At 42.8% G+C, this 21,178-nt stretch overlaps 3 protein-coding genes across 3 annotated transcripts; all 3 read left to right on the top strand.

Annotated features, from left to right (window-relative positions):
• Positions 1-1,787: 1,787 nt before the first annotated feature.
• LOC115664453 (disease resistance protein Roq1-like) lies at positions 1,788-3,534 on the top strand. Its single transcript, XM_030586383.2, has 3 exons — positions 1,788-2,346; positions 2,516-2,791; positions 2,884-3,534. Exons 1-3 carry the CDS (start codon positions 2,032-2,034, stop codon positions 3,532-3,534), a joined length of 1,242 nt encoding a protein of 413 aa, XP_030442243.2. The 5' UTR covers positions 1,788-2,031.
• A 7,713-nt stretch (positions 3,535-11,247) lies between these two features.
• LOC115668031 (TMV resistance protein N-like) lies at positions 11,248-15,598 on the top strand. Its single transcript, XM_030589543.2, has 5 exons — positions 11,248-11,850; positions 12,142-13,222; positions 13,391-13,666; positions 13,763-14,677; positions 14,761-15,598. The coding sequence occupies exons 1-5, from the start codon at positions 11,264-11,266 to the stop codon at positions 15,193-15,195; spliced, it is 3,294 nt and encodes a 1,097-aa protein (XP_030445403.1). The 5' UTR covers positions 11,248-11,263; the 3' UTR covers positions 15,196-15,598.
• A 773-nt stretch (positions 15,599-16,371) lies between these two features.
• Positions 16,372-20,856, top strand: LOC115668046 (UBP1-associated protein 2C-like). Its single transcript, XM_030589562.2, has 2 exons — positions 16,372-17,712; positions 20,493-20,856. The coding sequence occupies exon 1, from the start codon at positions 16,434-16,436 to the stop codon at positions 17,709-17,711; it is 1,278 nt and encodes a 425-aa protein (XP_030445422.1). The 5' UTR covers positions 16,372-16,433; the 3' UTR covers position 17,712; positions 20,493-20,856.
• Positions 20,857-21,178: the final 322 nt, after the last annotated feature.

Below are 21,178 nucleotides of genomic sequence, written 5' to 3'. Positions count from 1 at the left end.
TTGTATTTACACAGTCCGACGCAATATAAGTAAAAGAAATAAAAGGCATATCATAGGGATTTACATATGACGTAACGCAGCTTCAATAAGTTATGTTTTTACTCCATCCTCTAATTGATGAAAATCATCTACATGCAAAATTCAAAAGGCATGTATAACGAGAAAAGCCTTAAACAAACAGCTAAACCCTGCTTGGACATTACTTATCATCACTATGAATTCACTCCTCGTTACGAGAGTTGGAAGGTTTAAATTACTTGATTTTCCTTTGTTAAGGATGGAAAAAATTAAAGAAGGGGTTGTCATGAATGACGAGCAAAAGATAAAGATTTTGAAATGCCAAACGTACGACTGAGTGACTTGAAAAATCTTTAATACGACAAAAGGAATCAAAATAAAGCTGAAGGGAACGCTTCATGCATGAAATGTGATACATTAGAATCAGAAACACGTCTCCTCTTTCGGGCCACTTGGTTTCCATTCTCCTCTTCAATTTGGCCAATTTAATTATAAACATATTGTACTTGTGTCAAATTTATCAAAAACTTTTCGATTGTACCAAAATTTTTTTGACGATTTGTCAATTTAGTCATTCCGGCTAATTTTGATCGTAAATCGCTGACGTGATAGTCCAATCGGCATTGATCGTCTTAGGTGGCACGACCGATGCTGATATGGATGGTTTTTGTAATTTTTCTAAAAATCTTTCTAAATTTCTTCGTTCCTTTTTCTTTTTTATCTTTCCGTTGTCTTTTTTATTTTTTCCTTATTTCCCTCCACTGGTCGCCAACCTCCGACAAGGGTCAGGATGCCCTCGCTAGAGGCGAGCAAGGGCATCCTGGCCCTCGCCGGATCTAGCGAAGGGCCTCTCCTAGTCCTTGCTAGAGGCCGGCGAGGGCGTCCCGGGCCTCGCCCATGCCGATGACAAGGTATCAGCAGAGGGAAACAAGGAAAAAAGAAAAAAGAAAAAAAGAAACGAAAGAAAAAAAAGGAAAAAATTCATAATATCTAAAAAAGATTACAAAAATTGTCCACATCAGCGCCGAATCTGCCACATAAGACGACTTGAGCTAATCAAACCGCCACATCAATAATTTTCGGTCAAAATTAGTCTGAAGGGCTCAATTGGCAAATCGTAAAAAATATGATGACTAAATTGACAATCGTCAAAAAGGTTTAGAACTCAATTGACATAATTGAAAGGTTTATGACTAAATTAATAAATTGTCAAAAGTTTTAGAACTAAATTGGCCAAATTGAAAGGTTTAGGACTGAATTAGCATAAGTGCAATAGGTTTAGGATTTTTTTGGTAATTTTCCCTAGAAAAGCCCTAATCATACAGTTTAACCCAGCTAGGACATCACTTATCATTGCTATAAATCCATGGCTCGTCATGAGAGTCAGAAATTTAGATTACTTGATTTTCCTTTGCTAAGGACGGAAAACTTAAAAGAAGGGGTTGTCATGAATGACGAGCAAAGGATAAAGATTTGAGATGTCAAAGGTGCATTTGAGCGACTCATAATCATTGATACGACAAAGGAATCAAAGCCAGGGGGATTGCTTCATGCATGATATGTGATACATTCGAATCAGAAACACGTCTCCTCTTTGGGGCCACCACAGTTCCCATTCCCCTCTTCAATTTGACCAATTTAGTACTAAACATATTGCACTTGTGCCAATTTAGTCATAAACTTTTCAATTATTCTAATTGAGTCATAAACCTTTCATTGTCACAACCAGAGATGGACATTTATTAGTAGCTCACAATGTTCCTTGGACACGTAAAATCAATTGTTTACATGATCAGAATGCTCTTCAGCTCTTCTGTTGGAATGCTTTTAAGGATATCCGTCCTCAAATTGGTTATGAGAACCTCTCGTATATGTTGATAAATTATGCTAAGGGTCTTCCGTTAGACCTCATAGTATTAGGTTCTCTTTTGCGAGGTAGAAACTAGAAACATATCTGAATGGAAGAGCACGCTGGATAAATTGAAAAGAATTCCCAATGAAGAGATCTTCAACATGCTTAAAATTAGTTTTGATGGACTAGAGGAACAGGAGAAGTCCATTTTCCTTGATATTGCTTGTTTCTTACAGGGGAAGAGTAAAGACTACATAATGGATTTTTTAGATGCGTGCAGATTCGATTCGGTAATTGGGATACAGATTCTCATAGAGAGATCTCTTGTTAGTATTGAGTATGGTGTGATACAGATGCACGATTTGCTTCAGCAGATGGGATGGGAAATCATTCGCCAAGAGTCTATTAGGGAGCCTGGACAACGTAGTAGGTTGTGGTCAACTGATGATGTGCTCTATCTTTTGAGTAACAGTTTGGTGGGTTCCTATATACGTCATAACGTGAAACATATATATTCCGGTGAAATTGATGGTTCCGCTTTTCCTTCTTAGGTTTAGTACTGGCCTTGTTACTTAAAAAGTGACTTCTTTTGGGTATGGGTGTCAAAAGTCTGATGACTGAATCAATTTAACTTTGCTTTTTCAGGGGACAAATGCAGTCGAAGGCATAGTTATAGATTTACTTGGACCTGAAGAGGTGCACTTGGGTGACAATGCCTTCGCAAATATGACGAGTCTTAGACTGCTTGTAATGCATGGTGCACACTTTTCTGGTACTCCTCTCCGACTTCCTTCTGGGTTAAGGTGGATTGAGTTGGCTGGATGTTCTCTTCCATCACTTGAATTTAATTTTGGCCTGAAGAAACTTAAGGTAGTTAATCTGAGGGGCAGCAACATCAAAAGCCTGGGAGCGGGATTCCAGGTACAAATAGCCTTTGCTTTTACATAATGATTCTTTTCCTTTTGCTATCAATCAAGCAAGGTCAGTCACCAATTTTTCTCCTTTCTTGGCAGAATTTCAAGCATCTGAAATCCATAAATTTTGCAGATTGTGAACGATTAATTGAAATCCCTGATTTTTCAACTGTAGAAAATCTTGAGACATTAATTTTTAGTGGCTGTAATGCCCTAACTAAAGTTCATGAGTCGGTTGGATTTCTTTTGAAGCTCGTCACTTTGGACCTACATTCTTGCTCTAACCTCAGCAGTTTTCCTTCCATCATCAAATTAAGATCTCTTGAAACTTTTGCCTTAAGTGGGTGTACCAAGCTAAAAACATTTCCTTGTGTCGGTGAAAACATGCCATGTCTGTCTGATCTTTGCCTGGAAAAGTCCGGTATAGAGGAGCTGCCTTCATCTCTTGAACATCTGGTCAATCTTGAAGCCATATTCTTGGATGGATGCAAAAACCTTACCTGTCTTCCAACAAGCATGTATAAAATGCATTGCCCTCGCCTGCTTTATATGAGTAATTGCTCAAAACTTGGTAAATTTCCTGAGCTCATTGAAGATGTAGACTCAATATGTTTACCTTATCGCTGCTCTTTGTTGAGGTCTGCAAGTCTCGGGGAGCTTGTTCTCAGAAATTGCAATTTAAGAGATGTAGATAACCTATTGGCTCCACAAAGCTTCACTACATTGAGAGGCTTAGATCTGTTGAAATAGTGATCCAATTTCTAGAAGTTTCTAGCATACTCAAGATCTTTGGAGAATAGATACTTAGATGAATAATTTAGAAAGTTGTGAGAAATATCTAAGATATTTCTAGAAGAGTTTCTAAAAAAAAGCTATGATATTTCTAGAAGGTTAATGAGATATGTGTAGAAAACTCTAGAAAAATATCTATGTAACATGCTCTAGATTTTTCCTTAATGGCGGTGGAAGAGGGCTATAAATAGTCAACCCCTCTCCACTTCAAGGACACACCCATCAGAAGAAAAAACTAAGTCCCTTGTACAAAGCCTTCATAATACAATACTCCTTTTGTCTTCTTTGCTTCCTACTTGTCTTCCACTATCAAAAGTTCTGTTCTATTGTTGCTTCAAGTCCACGTACCAACACTTGCTCTCACTAAATCACTCGCTCACTTGCAAAACAAATCACGCTTCCGCAAACACTAACAAATCTGAGAACCCTTTTGTTTGCCTTCCTGCGAGCATTGGGAGGCTCTTTCACTCGGACTGGCTTTGCTTAGAGCGTTGTGGACAACTTCAAGAAATATCACAGTTGCCACCAAGCATTCAGTATCTGTATGTAAGTGGATGCAAGTCTCCGAGAAAGTTTTTGTGGTTGTCAAGAGTGTCTGTATCTGACATGAAGCAGTTACCACTCCTTGAATTGATCGACTTCTCTAATTGCCATGACATGACTTGGTTTGCTGACGGACCATCAGCTGAGGTATCGCTCTGTCTCTCTCTCTCTCATGCGCACATGAAGTGAGAGTGGTGCATTTACAGATTAGAGTTGGTTTGCAGGACTTGAGAACGACCTTAGTTGACGCATATTTTCCAGGAAGTGAAATTCCCGAGTGGTTTAGCCATCAAAGCGAGGGGGGTTCAATATGTTTCCAAGTGCCGTTGGATAGGTTTTTGAATTGCAAGTCCTTCACTCTTTGTGCCGTCTTCGGATTGGAAGAAAGTCTCGCACAAGAATGCGGGACGATGGACGGTACCATAGAGTATAATTTCTCTACCCTTGTCAATGGTCAATGCATTATGAATGACCGAAATGACATGAAGTGCATTGACTCAGATCACTTGTGGCTCTTTTATGGTTCACAAGCTTTGTATTGGTCCCATCAGGTGGTCGAGTATCAGCTGCATGGCTCACTGTGCTTGATGTTTTCAGTCGTAGTTAACAGAGCGCCCTCCAATGTAGTCTTGAAGAGTTGTGGGGTACATCTATCATAACACAAGATGAAAATCAATAAGTATGTCTGGCCTTCACTGGACACATCTGATGATAAAACGGTGAGACAGTCCATGGATTTATATAAGAGTGAGAAGTCCTCCTGATGATGATAATGGAAGTGGTGATTGGAGCATAAAGCGAAAGAGCATCTGTGAAAGTCCTTCTCACTGATCTTGTTGCAGTTTTCAAAGACCATCGGTTTGTCTTCTACAACCGAATTGATGCTGCAACTACATCAGAGTCTGCTCCAGTTTGTGCCCCCTGATGTAAGTTGAGCTTGATCCTCCTCAACAACGTATTATTCGAGTGAAAATCGAAGATCTCAAACCCATCATCTTTCCAATGTCATTCCGAGTACTGAACCGCTTTGCCGATCTACTCTGAGCTTTTGAAGTCATGGTGTACAATCGAAGTGTGAACATTCCAAGGTTAGGAAAGTGAAGTTCCAATCGTGCTAGAGCTCTCAAAGTACTGCGTTGATAGTAAAATATCCAGCTTGTTGGCTACCAGTGAATTAAAACACTCTATTTCTGGCAGCCTCGCTCTGGTTGCAGATTCTTGCCATGCAAGTCCGTGACCATGACCATGAATTTCAGTTCAATCAAAACTTTAAGTATTATTTAAACTTTAAAAAGTAATAATGGATTTATGTATTTTGAAAAAGTTGTGTATTCTATATTAAATGAAAGTCAAATTGCATGAGGTGGTAAACTTGAAAAGGTGAAAATTCAAGAGCTGATAAATATGTGAAAAATTTGCTTAACTATGACAAGTGACTCCCATTTTAGTCCCCAAGATCCCGGGTTCGAAATCTAGGATGCAAGTATGCAACTCTTCGTTCTAATGTTTGTTTGTTTGAAACTATATGTAGTGTGTAATGAAAATCCAATATTCAAAATCTCAAACAACAAATGGAGAATTATATTTTGACCCCATGTGTTTGGCACATGTGACAAGTTGCCCCTTAACGTTTCAATTATTTTCAATATTTCCCTAAAGTATTGATTTGAGCTTCAAAGCCACCTGGACTTTGATCTACACCACGCCCCTCCCCGTCTCTCTCTCTCTCTTTTCCTTCTTTTATTTAGATATTTCTTTTATTTTTTATTGATAATAGAAATTATAAAATCATTCATTTTGATATATAAATATATTTCCCATGCAAGAACTCATAGAAGTAAAATTATTTTAATGATTTGATAATTTTAATGATAAAACATGCTACATCGTCATGCTGCATCAGTATTTGATATTCGTACCATGTTTATTATAAAGTGACATTAGCACAAAAGCAGAATGAACATGTTAGTTTGTGACGGGGAAAATTGTCAAAAAAGTTATAAACCTATTGTACGGCGGCCAATTCGGTTATAAACTGTTTAAGTTTGCCAATTCAGTCCTAAACCTTTTTAATTATTGCCAATTCAGTCCTTCCGGCCAATTTTGGCCGGTCGACGCCGGCCGTCCGGCCAACGCTGACATGGCAATTTTTTATTATTTATGATTTCTTCCTCTAACCAGTCCGGCGACCGGCCAGAGGAGAGAGCCGGCGAGGTCGACCTCGCTAGCCTCGCCCAGCAGAGGCGAGGCCGACCACGCCGTCGCCTGGTTCGCGACGGCGAGGTCGAGCCTCGTCGTCGCGACCCAGGCGACGGCGAGGTCGGCCTTGCCGCCGCCGGGTGAGGCGAGGCCCAGCCAGGGCGAGGTCGAGCCTCGCCCAAATCCGCGAGGCTCGACCTCACCGTCGCGACCCGGGCGACGGCGAGGTTGGCCTCGCCGCCACCGGGCAAGGTGAAGCCGACCTCGCCGACGCCCGGGTCGCGACAACGAGGTTGGCCTTGCCGCCACCGGGCGAGGCGAGGCCTAGCAGCGGCGAGGCCGACCTTGCCGTTGCGACCCAGGCGTCGGCGAGGTCGACCTCGCCGCTACTGGGCGAGGCGAGGCCGACCTCGCCGACGCCTGGAATAATTTCCGAAAATTAAATATTAGTATTTTCAAATGAGTTTAATGCCGAATTGTGATTGTATATGTTTGGATGGTGAGTCCATAGTTGGATTTTACCGTATAAATTAGCGTATTTGGCTAAATGATTTGGATGATTATTTTTGGAATTAAGTATATTTTATTATTAAGTAAATAAATTTCGGATTTAAATATTAATATTTTAGTATTAAATAATTAATTTCCGAAATTATATATGGATATTCTCGGACAAATTCTAATGTTACATTGTGGTTTATATGCTTGAGTTATGATGCTTATTCTACGAATGGTCGTGTTGATTAGTTGGAGTAGCTAAATGAATTTAATGCCTTAAGGATGAAAATTATGTTTTGAAATGAGGTTCACAAAATCGATTGACCATTTGCATATGTGACCACTTGGCTTTGTTCTGTGGTATTGATGTAAGCACGACTCATGCATGCATTGGCTAAATGAAAAGATAAGAATTGGCTTGAATGTTCGAGTGCTCGTGTGGTCACATGTTGAAGCCGTCTTGCTGGATACCGCTTGATGATGCTTGACTTATCGGGGACTGCTGTAGATTACGCCTGATTTGTCGGATGCCTGACTTATCGGGGACCGCTGTAGATCGCGCATGATTTATCGGATGCCTGATTATCGGGGATTGCTGTAGATCGCGCCTGATTCATTAGATGCCTGATTTGTCGAGGTCTGCTGTAGATCGCGCTCGATTTATCGGATGCCTGATTTGTCGAGGTCTGCTATAGATCGCGCTTGATTTATCGGATGCCCAGTCATCCCGGAAGACTGCCATCTCGCTGTGTATCGCTTGATATTGCACTAGACCTAAGAGGTCATGAGAAATTAAGAAATGGAACACGCATGTTGCATAGTGTTCGATTATGCGGTGAATATTGCTAGGCATGGTATGGGACGTGCCCAAGTGATTTTACCTTATAATCGAGACACGCGCGAGTATGGACGCATGATGCATGTGAAATCTCTTTATGTGTTCCGAGTACGTGTTGTGCTGTGTGCATTGTTATGACATTGTTGACTGATGTTATGCATGACACGTGTGCCAAAGCGAGGTAAGGATGCCTGTGGCTGATTAATGACTTGTGTCCAGCACGTGGTCGCGTGATTAGGGACTCCGAGGTGAGTTGGCCTTCTAAACGGGGCTTAGGCCGTTAACTTATTGAGACTTTCGTCTCATTTGTTGTTGTTAACATTTTTTAGGCCCTTAGCATGTTGATGCACCCAATATGGTTCGGGGTGTCTGGAAGCTGGCTTTTTGGGATTGACCTGTTGGTGAAGTAAATTGGCCCCAGCCTGGTATCTTTTTGTTGGCTTTTGTGGTAATGCCTGAAGTGGGCTTGTAAAAATGTTCCCAGGGGTTAATCAAGGGAATATTAAAAATGGTGTTGTTGTTTAACTGTTGTGAATCGTTTTCTTGTCTATCCCTATTTATTGTAGTTGTTCGGGTGATTATTGTTATCGCTTCCGCATGCGTAATTAAAAGATAAAATGAAGGGTCGAAGACGAGTCCTGGGACGTCGCATCGTGACGATCATAGTGGGATGTTGCGCGTCCGTAAGGTTCGGGGCATGACAACTAATGCCAAAAGCACGACCCTAATTGCCATCAATGCAGCCGCCCAACTCCCCGTCAAGCTCTTGCCATCCAACTACTCTTCATAGCGTGCCCAGTTCATGTCCTTGCTCGTGAGGTATAATCCCTTTGGGCCATATCGACGGCTTACTTTCGTAATCATTCAAAAAGTCATAATTACTCACAGGAAAGTTATCGATCCTAATCCTACATATGTTCTTTGGAATCGTTGAAGTCAGCTTCTCCGCCATGCTATTTTCACGTCAGTCTCTGAATTTGTAATCCCATCTCCGCTGCTAAAACCTCATGGGAAGCACGGCACATCCTGGGAAATATGTATGCCAATGGTTTCCGTGTTCGAGTGATGACTCTCGAGGAACAGCTACAACTGTCAACTCGTGACTCGAACTCTATTTTTGAACTTCTCCACGGCCTCAAATTGATTGCTAATGAGCTCACACTTATTGAAAGCCTAGTGTCAATTAAGGATCTCACCTCGCATGTCATCAATGCTCTTGGATTTGAGTTTCGCAAGATATTGACGTTCACTTGCACACACGTCGCAAGATATTGACGTTCACTTGCACACACGTCAGCCCTTTGACCTTTGAAGAGCTCCTTGAAAAATTAGTGGTTTATGAAGAATTCCCCAAGAGTGAGAACACCGCTACCAATCTCCACGTTGCAATCGCCAATTTCACACGGAGGTCCTCCCATATCAACAAGTGGTCAAACTCCACCAAGCAATCACCTCACAACAACAAATTCACCACTCAAATTAATCGGCCTCTCATCATGGCGGTGTCTCGAATCAAAGATGCATCCACATTCGCTACCCACGCACTTTTTTTTGTCAGTCAACTTTGATGGCTAAATTGTACCCATGGAGATCCTAAAGTTTACTATCCAGCCTCCATCGCTCCCATCAACAAGAATTGGGTCATCAATTCCAGAGCCTCTGATCATGTTACCGCTGATCTGAGCAATCTCTTAGTTGCATTCTGAGTACGATGGTCTAGAAGAAGTTGCCATTAGTGATGGTAAAGGTTTGCAAATCACACATGTAGGATACTAACAAGTTTCAAGAAGCCTTGTTGGGAAACCCTTGCATCGCATACCGTGAATTACATTTTTGCCTCCAAATTTTGTCAATTATCATAAAATGCCCAACTGACTTTTCAATTTATGCAATATGACCCTGAAAACTTAAAGCCAGTTGTAACGTCCCTCGTAAGCCATTTTTCAATCACAGCTTCGATCATGTGCTTGTCACATGACTATTAAGCTCCTTTTACATAGAATAGATTTATGCAACAATAAAAGTGAATTGTATTTTACCCCTTGAGTTTTTGCGTGTGTCGTAAGTTGCTCCCTAACTTTTAATTTTTTAAATTTTCTTGTAAAGTCTTGAAATCGATTGTAATGTCTTTCCTAATATTGGCTATGGCCTATTTCCATAAAGACCTACACTTTTACTAAATGCTCATGATCTAAACCACACTTTAATCAATCAAATAACCACATTCTGTATTTCGTTTTATTTATCGCCTCCGAATCTGCACCAAACTTTCAAAGTTGTCATTGTAATCAACCAAAATTTGAACATAATTTTCAAAAAGTTACTTCTTAGGGCTTGCAATACATGGTAAGACACAAAGGAGATTAGATGCAGAGAAAAACCCAAACATTACAAAGACACAATACAATATGCACATTTTATTTATCGGCACAAACGGGAAAATTGTCAAAAAAGTCCTAAACCTATTGTACGGCGATCAATTCAGTCCTAAACCTTTTAAGTTTGCCAATTCAGTCCTAAACCTTTTTAATTCTTGCCAATTCGATCATTCCGCCAATTTTGGCCCCGTGACGACGTGGCCGCCAGTCAGCCAACGCCGACGTGGTAATTTTTATTATTTTTTTAATCTTTTTTTTTCTGATTTCTTCCTCTGACCGGTCCGGCGATCGGTGGCCGGCCAGAAGGGAGGGCCAGCGAGGTCGACCTCGCCCAGCAGAGGCGAGGCTGACCTCGCCCAGCCTGGTTCGCGATGGCGAGGTCAACCTTGCCGCTATTGGGCGAGGCGAGGCCCAGCAGAGGCGAGACCGACCTCGCCGACGCCCGGGTTGCGACGGCGAGGTCAAGCCTCGCCGATCCGGCGAGGCTTGACCTCGCCGTCGCGACCCGGTGACGGCGAGGTCGGCCTCGTCGCCACCGGGCGAGGCGAGGCCCAGCAGCGGCGAGGCCGACCTCGCCGTCGCGACCTGCGTCAACAAGGTCGGCCTCGCCTCGCCCAGTAGCGATGAGGCCGACCTCGCCGACGCCTGGGTCGCAACGGCGAGGTCGAGCCTCGCCAGATGTTTTAAGGAAACTGTGTCGAACACAGGCTTCGGTATCCATTTGTATCGATTCCAATTCTGTTATTGTAATTTCATTTCTTTACAATTATGTATTGTTCGTAATATTTATACTAATGCTAATTTGAATTTCGCAAGAGGAACTCACTGCGGCAGGCCACGCCAGGGGTGGGTGTCGAAGATATGCGGCTTGGGCGGTGGGTGGAGAAGGTGGAGATGGCCGTGGCCGTGGACGGAGGACGAAGAGGGAGAAAAGTTCAAATTTTGAAATTTTTTTTTTATTTGAGATCGTGTGTCAATTTGTAATTGGACTTACACCTGCTTGCCACCTGCTTACGCGGTAGTCTCTAACCGCGGAATATTTTCTGCTTTCTTTCCCTCTCTTTGCGGGACTACTGCATGCTTCTCTCCTCTGCTAAGTCTTCGTCAAAAGGGGCGAATCTGATGTCCTTTTTATGAAAGACCCTCGTCTCTTCCTCTCACCTCACCCTCCTCTCTCTCTCTCTCTCTCTCTCTCTCTCTCTCTCATTCTCCACTTCCTTGCTCGGTTTATATGAGAGTGGAACATCATCATCGTTCACCGAGCTTCAACACAGTCCACTGCGCAGAGCAACCTGGAACACCTATAATCGCCATGAGTCGTCTCGGTTTCACTGGACACTGTTGTTCAACCCCTGAGCGCTACAGCCACGACGTCTTCCTCAGCTTCCGGGGCGAAGACACGCGCTACACTTTCACCGGCCACCTCCTCTGCGCCCTGCGCCGGAACGGAGTCGACGTCTTCTTCGACGACGACGGCCTCAGGAAGGGGGACGAGATCTCGCCCGCTCTCAAGCGAGCGATCGAGGAGTCCAGGATCTCCATCGTCGTGCTCTCGGAGAACTATGCCGGTTCCGCCTGGTGCTTGAACGAGCTTGCAAAGATCATCGAGTGTCACGATCGTGACGAGGAGAAGCAAGTGATTTGGCCGGTGTTCTACCTCGTGCAGCCTTCGCAAGTGAGGCACCAGATAGGCGCCTTCGGCACGGCGTTTGAGAAGCAGGTGCTCAGATTCGGCGAGAACGCCGACCCGGTCATGAAATGGAGGGAGGCGATGAAGAGCGTCGCTAAGCTTTCCGGGTGGACATTGAAGAAGAACGAGTAATCTCAATCCCGCCTTTTAAAATTCTGCCATGATTATCCACATTTTTTGCGTTCCTGCTTCCCATCTTTACTTTATTGTTCCCGTTTTTACAGTTTACTTTACTTTCTGAACACGCTTGTCTCGGTAAGAAGTATGCTCAAACTACTATATGTGTCCGTTCCAACCACCGAAAGATTTTCGACAGATAACCGAGCGGCACTGAAATGGCAGACAATCATCTGCTGTAGTAGGATGATATAGTCCTTTTAAAAATTCAACTCATCTAGATGGCTTTGGGCCTTTGGCAGGTATGAGTCGACATTCATTCAGTCACTCGTCAAAGATGTATTGGGCAAGCTGCATCCCAAATCTCTGCATGTTGCTGACTTTCCAGTTAGGTTGCAACCTCATGTCGATCTGATTATTTCAAAGTTAGAGCGGAACCGTGTCGTGGGGCTCTATGGGATAGGTGGAGTAGGTAAGACGACTGTTGCTAAAGCCGTATATAACCTTATTGCTGATCAATTTGAGGGCAGTTGCTTCCTCGCCAATGTTCGAGAGAATTCCAAGCTGGGGGGTCTAACTAGATTACAAGAAGCTCTTCTTCATGGAACATTGATGGATGTCAACTTGAAGATTGACCATGTTGATCAAGGAATTCACACTATAAGGGGTAGGCTTAGCCGGAAAAAGGTTCTTGTTATAGTTGATGATGTGGATCACTTGGAACAACTGAGAAAACTAGCAGGTGGACCCAACTGGTTCGGTCCAGGAAGTAGAATCATTATCACAACCAGAGATGAGCATTTATTAGTAGCTCACAATGTTCCTTGGACACATAAAATCAATTGTTTACATGATCAGGATGCTCTTCAGCTCTTCTGTTGGAATGCTTTTATGGAAATCCGTCCTCGAATTGGTTATGAGAACCTTTCGAATGAGTTCATAAATTATGCTAGGGGACTTCCATTGGCCCTCATAGTATTAGGTTCCTTTTTGCGAGGTAGAAGCATATCTGAATGGGAGAGCACCCTGGATAAATTGGAAAGAATTCCCCATGAAGATATCTACAACGTACTCAAAATTAGTTTTGATGGATTAGATGAACAGGAGAAGTCCATTTTCCTTGACATTGCTTGTTTCTTAAGGGGGATGAGTGAATACTTCATCATGGAAATTTTAGATGCGTGCGACTTCGATTTGTTGATTGTGATACAGCGTCTCAGAGAGAGGTCTCTTGTAAGCATTGAGTATGGTGTGATACAGATGCACGATTTGCTTCAGCAGATAGGACGGGAAATTGTTTGCCGAAAGTCTGAAGGGGAGCTTGGACGACGCAGTAGGTTGTGGTCAACTGATGATGTGCTCTATCTTCTGAGTAACAGTTTGGTGGGTTCCTATTTACGCCATAACGTAAACCATGTATTTTCTTGGGAAATCGATGGTTCCACTTTAATTCTTAGGTTTAGGAGATGCCATGTCACTTAAAAAGTGATTTTCTTTTCAGTCTGGGTGTCAAAAGTTCAATGATTCAGTGAATTTAACTTTGCTTTTCAGGGGACAAATGCAGTTGAAGGCATAGTTATAGATCTACCTGAACCTGAAGAGGTGCACTTGGGTGACAAGGCCTTCACAAATATGACGAGTCTTAGGCTGCTTGTAATGCGTGGTGCACATTTTTCTGGTGCTCCTCTCCGACTTCCTTCCGGGCTAAGGTGGATTGAGTTGGCTGGATGTTCTATTCCATCACTTGAATTTAATTTTGGCCCGAAGAAACTTAGGAAAATTAATCTGAGGGGCAGCAACATCGAAAGGTTGGGAGCGGGATTCCAGGTACAATTAGCCTTTGCTTTTACGTAATTTTTCTTTTCCTTTTCCTATCAATCAAGCAATGTCACTCACTCGCTAACTTTTCTCCATTTTTGGCAGAATTTCAAGAATATGACATCCATAAACTTTGAAGGATGTGAGCAATTAATTGAAATCCCTGATTTTTCAACTATAAAAAATCTTGAAAGTTTGATTCTTGATGGCTGTACTGCCCTAATTAAAGTTCATGAGTCGGTTGGATTTCTTCCTAAGCTCGTCGATTTGTTCCTAGATGATTGCCCTAACCTCAGCAGTTTTCCTGCCACCATCGAATTAAAATCTCTTCAAAATTTTACCCTAAATGGGAGTACCAAGCTCAAAACATTTCCTGATGTCGGTGAATACATGACACGTCTGGATTGTCTTTACCTACAAGACTCCGGTATAGAGGAGCTGCCTTCATCTATTGAACGTCTGGTCAATCTTCGATCCGTATACTTGACTGGATCCAAAAACCTTACCTGTCTTCCACCAACCATGTATAAGTTACATAACCTTCAAGATCTTTCTCTGGGTGGTTGCTCAAAACTTGGCAAAATTCCTGAGCTCGGCAGAGATGTAGACTCAATATGTTTGCCTAGTTGCTGCTCTTCATCGAGGTCTGCAACTATCAAGTACCTTCGTCTCAGCAATTGCAATCTAAGAGATGTAGATAACCTATTGGCTCGACAAAGCTTCAATACATTGAGAAGCTTAGAACTTTCTGGGAATCCTTTTGTTAGCCTTCCTGCAAGCATTGGTAGACTCCTTTACTTGGACTGGCTTGATTTAACGAATTGTGAACAACTTCAAGAAATTTCGCAGTTGCCACCAAACATCAAGGAGCTGATTGTAAGTGGATGCAAGTCTCTGAGAATGTTTTTGGGGCGGTCAATGGTATCTGTATATGACATGAAGCAATTACCACTCCTTGAATACGTCGACTTCTCTAATTGCCATAACTTGACTTGGTTTGCTGATGGACCATCAGCTGAGGTACTCTCTCTCTCTCTCTCTCTCTCTCTCATGCACACACGAAGTGAGAATGGGGCATTTATAGATTAGAATTTGGGTTGCAGGACTTGAGGACGACCTCAGTTACCATATATTTTCCTGGAAGTGAAATTCCCGAGTGGTTTAGCCATCAAAGTGAGGGGGGTTCGATATGTTTCCAAGTGCCGTTGGATAGGTTCTTGAATTGCAAGTCCGTCACGCTTTGTATCCTCTTCGGATTGGAGCAAAGTCCCACCCAAGAACGCGGAATGGTGGATGGTGTCATAGACTATGATTTCTCTCTCACTGTCGATGGTGGATACATTATGGCTGACAGAGACTACATATGGGGGATTGACTCGGATCACTTGTGTCTCTTTTATGGTTCACAAGCTTTGCTTCGGCCTGATCGGATGGTCAAGAATCGGCTGCAGGATTCGGTGCGCTTCGAGTTTTCGGTCAGAGTCCACAGTGCGCCCGCCAATGTAGTCTTCAGGAGTTGTGGGGTACATCTAGCATAACACAAGATGAAAATCAACAAGCATGTTTGGTCTTCACTGGGCACATCTGACGATAAAATGGCGAGACAGTCCATGGATTTATTTAACAGCGAGAGGTCCTCCTGATGATGATAACGGAAGTGGTGATTGGAGCATCAAGCGAAAGAGCGTCTGTGAAAGTCCCTCTCTTTGATCTAGTTGCGGTTTTCAAAGACCATTGGTGTGTCTTTTATAATTGAATTGATGGTGCGGCTACCAGAGTCAGCTCCTTCGTGGCCCCTGATGTAAGTTGAGCTCGATCCTCCTCAACAACGTATTATTCGAGTAAAAATCGAATATCCTAAAACCCATCATTTTTCCAACATCATTTCTAGTACTAAATCCATTTGCCGATCGACTCTTGAGCTTTTGAAGTCACGGCGTACGATCGAAGTGTGATCATTTCTGGCAGCCTCGCGCTGGTTGCAGATTCTTGCCATGCGAGTCTGTGACCATGACCATGAATTTCAGTTCATGATGCGATGGTTTGATAGGCTGTATGTGCGACTGAGTGCGCTTCCTGCTGTTCATGTGCGTGCACAAAGGGAAAGGATTTTACGAATGAGACGTCCTTAGTCGGGCTTGAATTTATATTCACCAAATTCCAAGTTCAACTGGTTCGGACAGCGGAAAAGCTTTTTTTTTTTTCATCGTTCTCCCGTCGAAATGTTGAACTTTAGAAAATAACAATGGATTTATGCATTTCGAAAAATTTTCGAGTATTTTATATTAAAGAAAGTCAAATTGGATGAGGTAGTAAATTTGAAAAGATAAAATTCAAGAGCTAATAAATTCACGAAAAGTTTGGTTTATATAGATATGTGATTCCAGTCTTTAAGATTTCAAGTTATAACACGCGCCAGAACTCAGGGTGAAATACAATTCACTCTTATTGCGGCGTATATCTATTCTCTGTAGAAGGAGCTAAATAGCCAAGTGACAAGCACATGGCCGGAGCTGCGATCGAAAAAAGGCCGGAATCAACGCTAAAGGGACGTTACAACCGACTTTAAAGATTCCGGGGGTAGGGGGGCGATAATGCATAAATTGAATAGTCAGGGGGCAATTTACAATAATTGCCAAAATTCGGGGGCGAAATGTAATTCACGGTATGCGATGCAAGGGTTCGTTAACATCCACCCAATACGGCAAAAACTTGTGCTGCGAGCATCTCTCTCTCTCTCTCTACCTCCTCATCTTTCTAGCAGTTGATCACTGCAATGGATCTCGCGAAGAAGCGGAAGATGGACGGCAACGGCGTCGCGCCGTCGGCCCCCTCCGATCCCGGCCCCGCCCTCACCCGCGGCGAGGGCCGCCGGATGCTCGAGAGCTTCTCCCAGGACCAGCTCCTCGACCTCCTCCAGGCGGCCCTGCTCCGCCACCCCGACGTCCTCTCCGCCGCCCGCTCCCTCGCCGACGGCGACGCCACCCGCCGCAAGCTCTTCATCCGTGGTCTCGGCTGGGACACCACCAACGACAGCCTCCGGGCGCTCTTCTCCACCTACGGCGAGCTCGAGGAGGCCGTCGTCATCCTCGACAAGGTCACGGGGAAGAGCAAGGGCTACGGCTTCGTCACTTTCAAGCACGTGGACGGCGCTCTGGCCGCCCTGCGCGAGCCGAGCAAGAGGATCGACGGGCGCGTCACGGTCACGCAGCTCGCGGCGGCTGGCAATTCGGGCTCGAGCACGGGCAATTCGGCCGATGTGTCGGACCGGAAGATCTACGTGGCGAACGTGCCGATGGACATGCCCGCGGATAAGCTGTTATCTCACTTCCTGATGTACGGTGAAATCGAGGAAGGCCCGCTGGGGTTCGATAAGCAGACTGGGAAATCGAGAGGGTTTGCTCTGTTTGTTTATAAGACAGCCGAGGGAGCTCAGGCGGCTTTGGCCGAGCCAGTGAAGACCATTGACGGGAGGCAATTAAGTTGCAAGCTTGCAATTGATGGGAAGAGGAAGCCGGGTCCAGCTGGTAATGTTGGACCTGGTAATGGCCACGCTGATGCAGTGGGGATGAGTGGCCCAGGGTCGGTTCCTGGGCAATATGGTGGACCCGGGGGAATGGGGTCCTACGGTGGGTTTCAGGGTCCGCCCGGATTGGTACACTTGAGTTCGGGCGGGCCTGGGATGTCGGCGGTGGGCAGTCAGGTTCATCCCAGTTTAGCTGGTACTGGCGGATACGGCGGTGGGATGGTTGCTCCATATGGTGGTTATGGGGGACCAGGAGCAACTGGATACGGCGGTGCGGGCGGTGCTTTAGGTGGTGTTGGGACTGGTCTTGGTGGTGCAGGTGGTGGTGTAGGCGGTACAAGCGGTGGATTAGGTACCGCTGGTGGCTCATCTTTGTACAGGCCTTCCGGAGGGTATCCAGAAAGTGGACAATATGGCTTATCATCTGCGTCGGCATACCCGAGCCAGCAGCATCAACCAACAGGGACTTCTCCAGCGCCGAGGGTTCCACCAGGAGGAATGTATCCGAATGTGCCCTCCTATTACTGAGGTAATTTCATTTACGAGTATTGATGGTTCTAGTTGTCTATTTTCCTTTTCCAGATTGGTATGTTATCTTATACCTGGTTAGATATGATTGCTTGACTTCCTTATTTGCTGGGGAGCTTGTTATTTTTTTTTTTAAATTTGTTTGTGGATGGACACTTTGTGATGAGCTCTTATGCTAGTGCTCTCAACGATGGCATGAAATGGTTTTTTCTTAGCAACGTGATTCACTTGGTTGTTCTTTTCCACCTCCTACATTATTTTCCTTTGTGCGTGTGCCCTGTCGATTATATATATCCAATACTGCTCTATCTGTGAATTGCATGTGCTTAAGCTTTTTTTTTTTGGGATGCCTTTATCAGGAATGTCAATAAAGGATGTTAAAGTGATCAATTTTTTGATTTGGTTGTCTTGAGTTGCATTAAATATTGTTGGTTGGTTCATGCTGTCCATGCTGATTATTCTTTTATTCCGTTTCCATGATGTTTCACTTCTGCTGCATTTTTCTGATATGTTCGATTATCATGTCTCAATCTGCATTTAGATGCTTGTGGCAGTTTTTGCTTGTGGTTGTAGCTCATGGTTGGATGAGTTTTGGTTGCTGGGTGCTAAATTTATTGATTTTTTTTTTTGTGGTTGTCTTTCGGTAGCATTTCTTGTTGTCAATTGGTTAATGAGGTCCATGACAATTTCAATTTTTTAACATTATTACAGTATTTGAGTTCTACACAAGTGCCTGGATGATTAGGCTATCATTTCTCAGTCTGTTATCTTGGTAGATGACAAATTACTCTGTGTGGTTGTATATCATGGAGGGGTTGTTTGACTGGATTTGGCCTGATAGTTAGGATGGCTTGACTTGCAGCCACTGTATGAATTCTTGTGGCTAAGGAAGTTTAGTTTGCTTTGCTTGTTTTATTATCTGCCATTACAGCTATAAGTAGATGATTTTTGGTTTTGAATCTGAGTTCAACACCTTATTGCCTAGCTAGACAACCTAGCAAAACTATTAATTTGTTCATTGACATTACAAAGTAGTGTCATTACATCGTAAATGTGTATGTTGTCAAAGGTTATTCTTTGCAAGTTGGGATCTTGCTAATGATAAAGATTTACATGATACAAGGATGCTTTTCCAAACTGTTTCAGCTTTCTGCATGTTTGGGGGCTGGATATGCTTTGCTTTGTGCTAGCTCTAAAGGCGTCGTTTGGTTGGATCAAAGGATGACGTTAAAGTGCTGTAATCTTTTATTAAGGCGCTTCAATCTTTTATTGATGCTCTTTATATTTAAGTTAACAATAGAAGGCAGAAATCCAGTCAGTATTGCAATACCTCATCCTCAGAGTCGTCCTTCCCAGGGGTTTTTGTCCTAATTGTAGGAATGAGACTTTGATATAGTTCTAAAAACCAAGGAGCAAGCCCCAAAAAATGAGGAAAAAAAAGTTTTATAATAAGATTACGTAAAGCTATTCACAACGGAAAGCACCATGTTGTATTTACCCTCTGGCTTCCACTTCTGGCTGTCTTAATACCATCTACAGCTTGGCCTATGGAAAAACCTTGACCAATTCTTGGTCCAAAGAAGCAAGCCTGGCAACTAAACCAACATCCACAGTGGAGGTGGATACATCAATTGATTCTTCACACATAGAAAGAAAATAAAAAGAGAGAAAAATATGAGTTCTGGGTCTATTTCAATTTGGTTATGTGATGTGAATGCTCATTTACGACAGAGGACTTGTCCTTAGCCATATTTTATTTTGTCCGATATAGTCAGCCTTATTCAACTCATGCAAGTGATGCTCCTTCTGCCTCTTGTACAGATCTTTCTTGCTATTGCTTTAGTAGGCTTTTGCTTTATTGACTATGTTTCTTTTCAAGTTTGACTGGACTTATGGGCTTTAATACATTAGATGAAGTCAAATGATAAGCATTAGCATTATAGTGTTCTGAATTAAAAAAATAAAATTTCTCAATCTATGATGAAGCTGTCAAATTAGAAAGTTTGCTGTCAAGGGTATGGCTCTAGAGAAAATATTTGGTGTTTTATACTTTTGTGTTTTGTCGTGAGCATTTCAATAAGCAGATGTGCTTTGCATGTCCAGAGTAAGTAATTGCTTCTCTTTGTGGGTCCCTTTTTATTTTCATGCCGGCTGTCTTTGTTTGTTTACTTAGATGGGTTAAGTGGATGCATACTTGTTGGTAGTTTGTTGTTTTTACCCTTGCTTTCTTTTGAAATTTTTAAAAATAGAACATTTAACCTTTATAAGCATATTTGAATTGCTTCATGCTTGAATTTGCAATGGTTATTGTGTTAACAATGTCTGTTTTAGAAGAATTTCGGAAAGATCTGGAGTACTTTGATCTTACAAAACACTCGATATCTAATAGAATAGAGTACAATGGCATAAAAGATTTATAATCCCAATTAGCAGGATAAGGGGATGAGGTTTGATCACTTGCGTTGGTGGCGTCATTGTCGTCGTTGTATGTTTGGTTCTATTCTAACACTTGTGTTTGCTAGCATCTGTTCTCTTTAGTTAATCAGCTTGTTTCATTTTCACAGCAGAAAATTTAGATATCACTTTACCTGAATTTTATGTCAGGGAATACCAATCTTCTTCTCTTTGTAAACTATTTTTGGGACGACTGCCTCACCATTATATCTTTTACTGTTGGCATTGACATTGATGAATTTTTGCCTTAGCTTTATGTGTTTGCTTGAAGAAATTTGTGTTTGATTCTGTTGAATGATGTGACATGTGACTGGATGTTTGATTCAGGTGTATGAGAGCTTGTTGGACGCAGATGCTTTAATCATTCTGGTGATTGCGTAAATGAGGACAATATATTCTCTGGTTGATGAGTGATTACCTGTGCTTTAGCAGCCGCTTGCTTCATCTGCTCCTTTATGCTGTGGATTATTGTGGTTGTCCTGGTTGAAGTTAATTTTAATTATGGTTAGTTTACTTAGTGAAGTTGGTACTTGTGCTTTGGGATCTTGCAGCGTGGAGGGTTGTTTCTGGTGCTTATAGCATCTATTTGCCTTTCCAACGCTAGTTCTGAACCTTTTGACAACTGTTATGGCACCCTTGTATTGGCTGCCTCTTTTTGGTGCTTTACAGTGATTTTGCATATTTGCGATAAGATATTTTGCTTCTATCACTGTTGGGCATAGTGACTATGTTAGCCAATCATTACTATTGCATGTGGATAGAAAGCCATCATGGATCCCTCTATCTACCATCTTAAGTTGGAGTCTGATTGATGGAGGTCTCACATTACTTTGTGGTATTTTAGATCAAGTGATCATTTATATGTCTTCATGGCCCTTATATATTTTTCTAAATAATATTTTGCATGCTTGGAAGCATCGCCTGCCTATGTCGAGCATTCAGGGACTGAGGGGAGGGGGACCACCAATTTATATATGTTTTTGAAGCAAAAGTGTGAATAATTTTTGTATACG

Source organism: Syzygium oleosum, unplaced genomic scaffold, assembly GCF_021117445.2.
Source record: "Syzygium oleosum isolate NSW1041296 unplaced genomic scaffold, Sole_v2.1 Sole_v2.05, whole genome shotgun sequence".
Lineage (NCBI taxonomy): Eukaryota > Viridiplantae > Streptophyta > Magnoliopsida > Myrtales > Myrtaceae > Syzygium > Syzygium oleosum.
Note: the sequence above shows the minus strand (reverse complement) of the source record. Positions and strands in the feature narration are given on the sequence as shown.

Coding starts and splice junctions, on each gene's coding strand:
- LOC115668031 (XM_030589543.2), top strand. CDS start 11,264: ATGAGAGTGGAACATCATCATCGTTCACCGAGCTTCAACACAGTCCAC. Junction 13,223..13,390: donor ATCTTCTGAGTAACAGTTTG/GTGGGTTCCTAT, acceptor TTTGCTTTTCAG/GGGACAAATGCAGTTGAAGG. Junction 13,667..13,762: donor GGTTGGGAGCGGGATTCCAG/GTACAATTAGCC, acceptor CATTTTTGGCAG/AATTTCAAGAATATGACATC.
- LOC115668046 (XM_030589562.2), top strand. CDS start 16,434: ATGGATCTCGCGAAGAAGCGGAAGATGGACGGCAACGGCGTCGCGCCG.
- LOC115664453 (XM_030586383.2), top strand. CDS start 2,032: ATGCTTAAAATTAGTTTTGATGGACTAGAGGAACAGGAGAAGTCCATT. Junction 2,347..2,515: donor ATCTTTTGAGTAACAGTTTG/GTGGGTTCCTAT, acceptor TTGCTTTTTCAG/GGGACAAATGCAGTCGAAGG. Junction 2,792..2,883: donor GCCTGGGAGCGGGATTCCAG/GTACAAATAGCC, acceptor CTTTCTTGGCAG/AATTTCAAGCATCTGAAATC.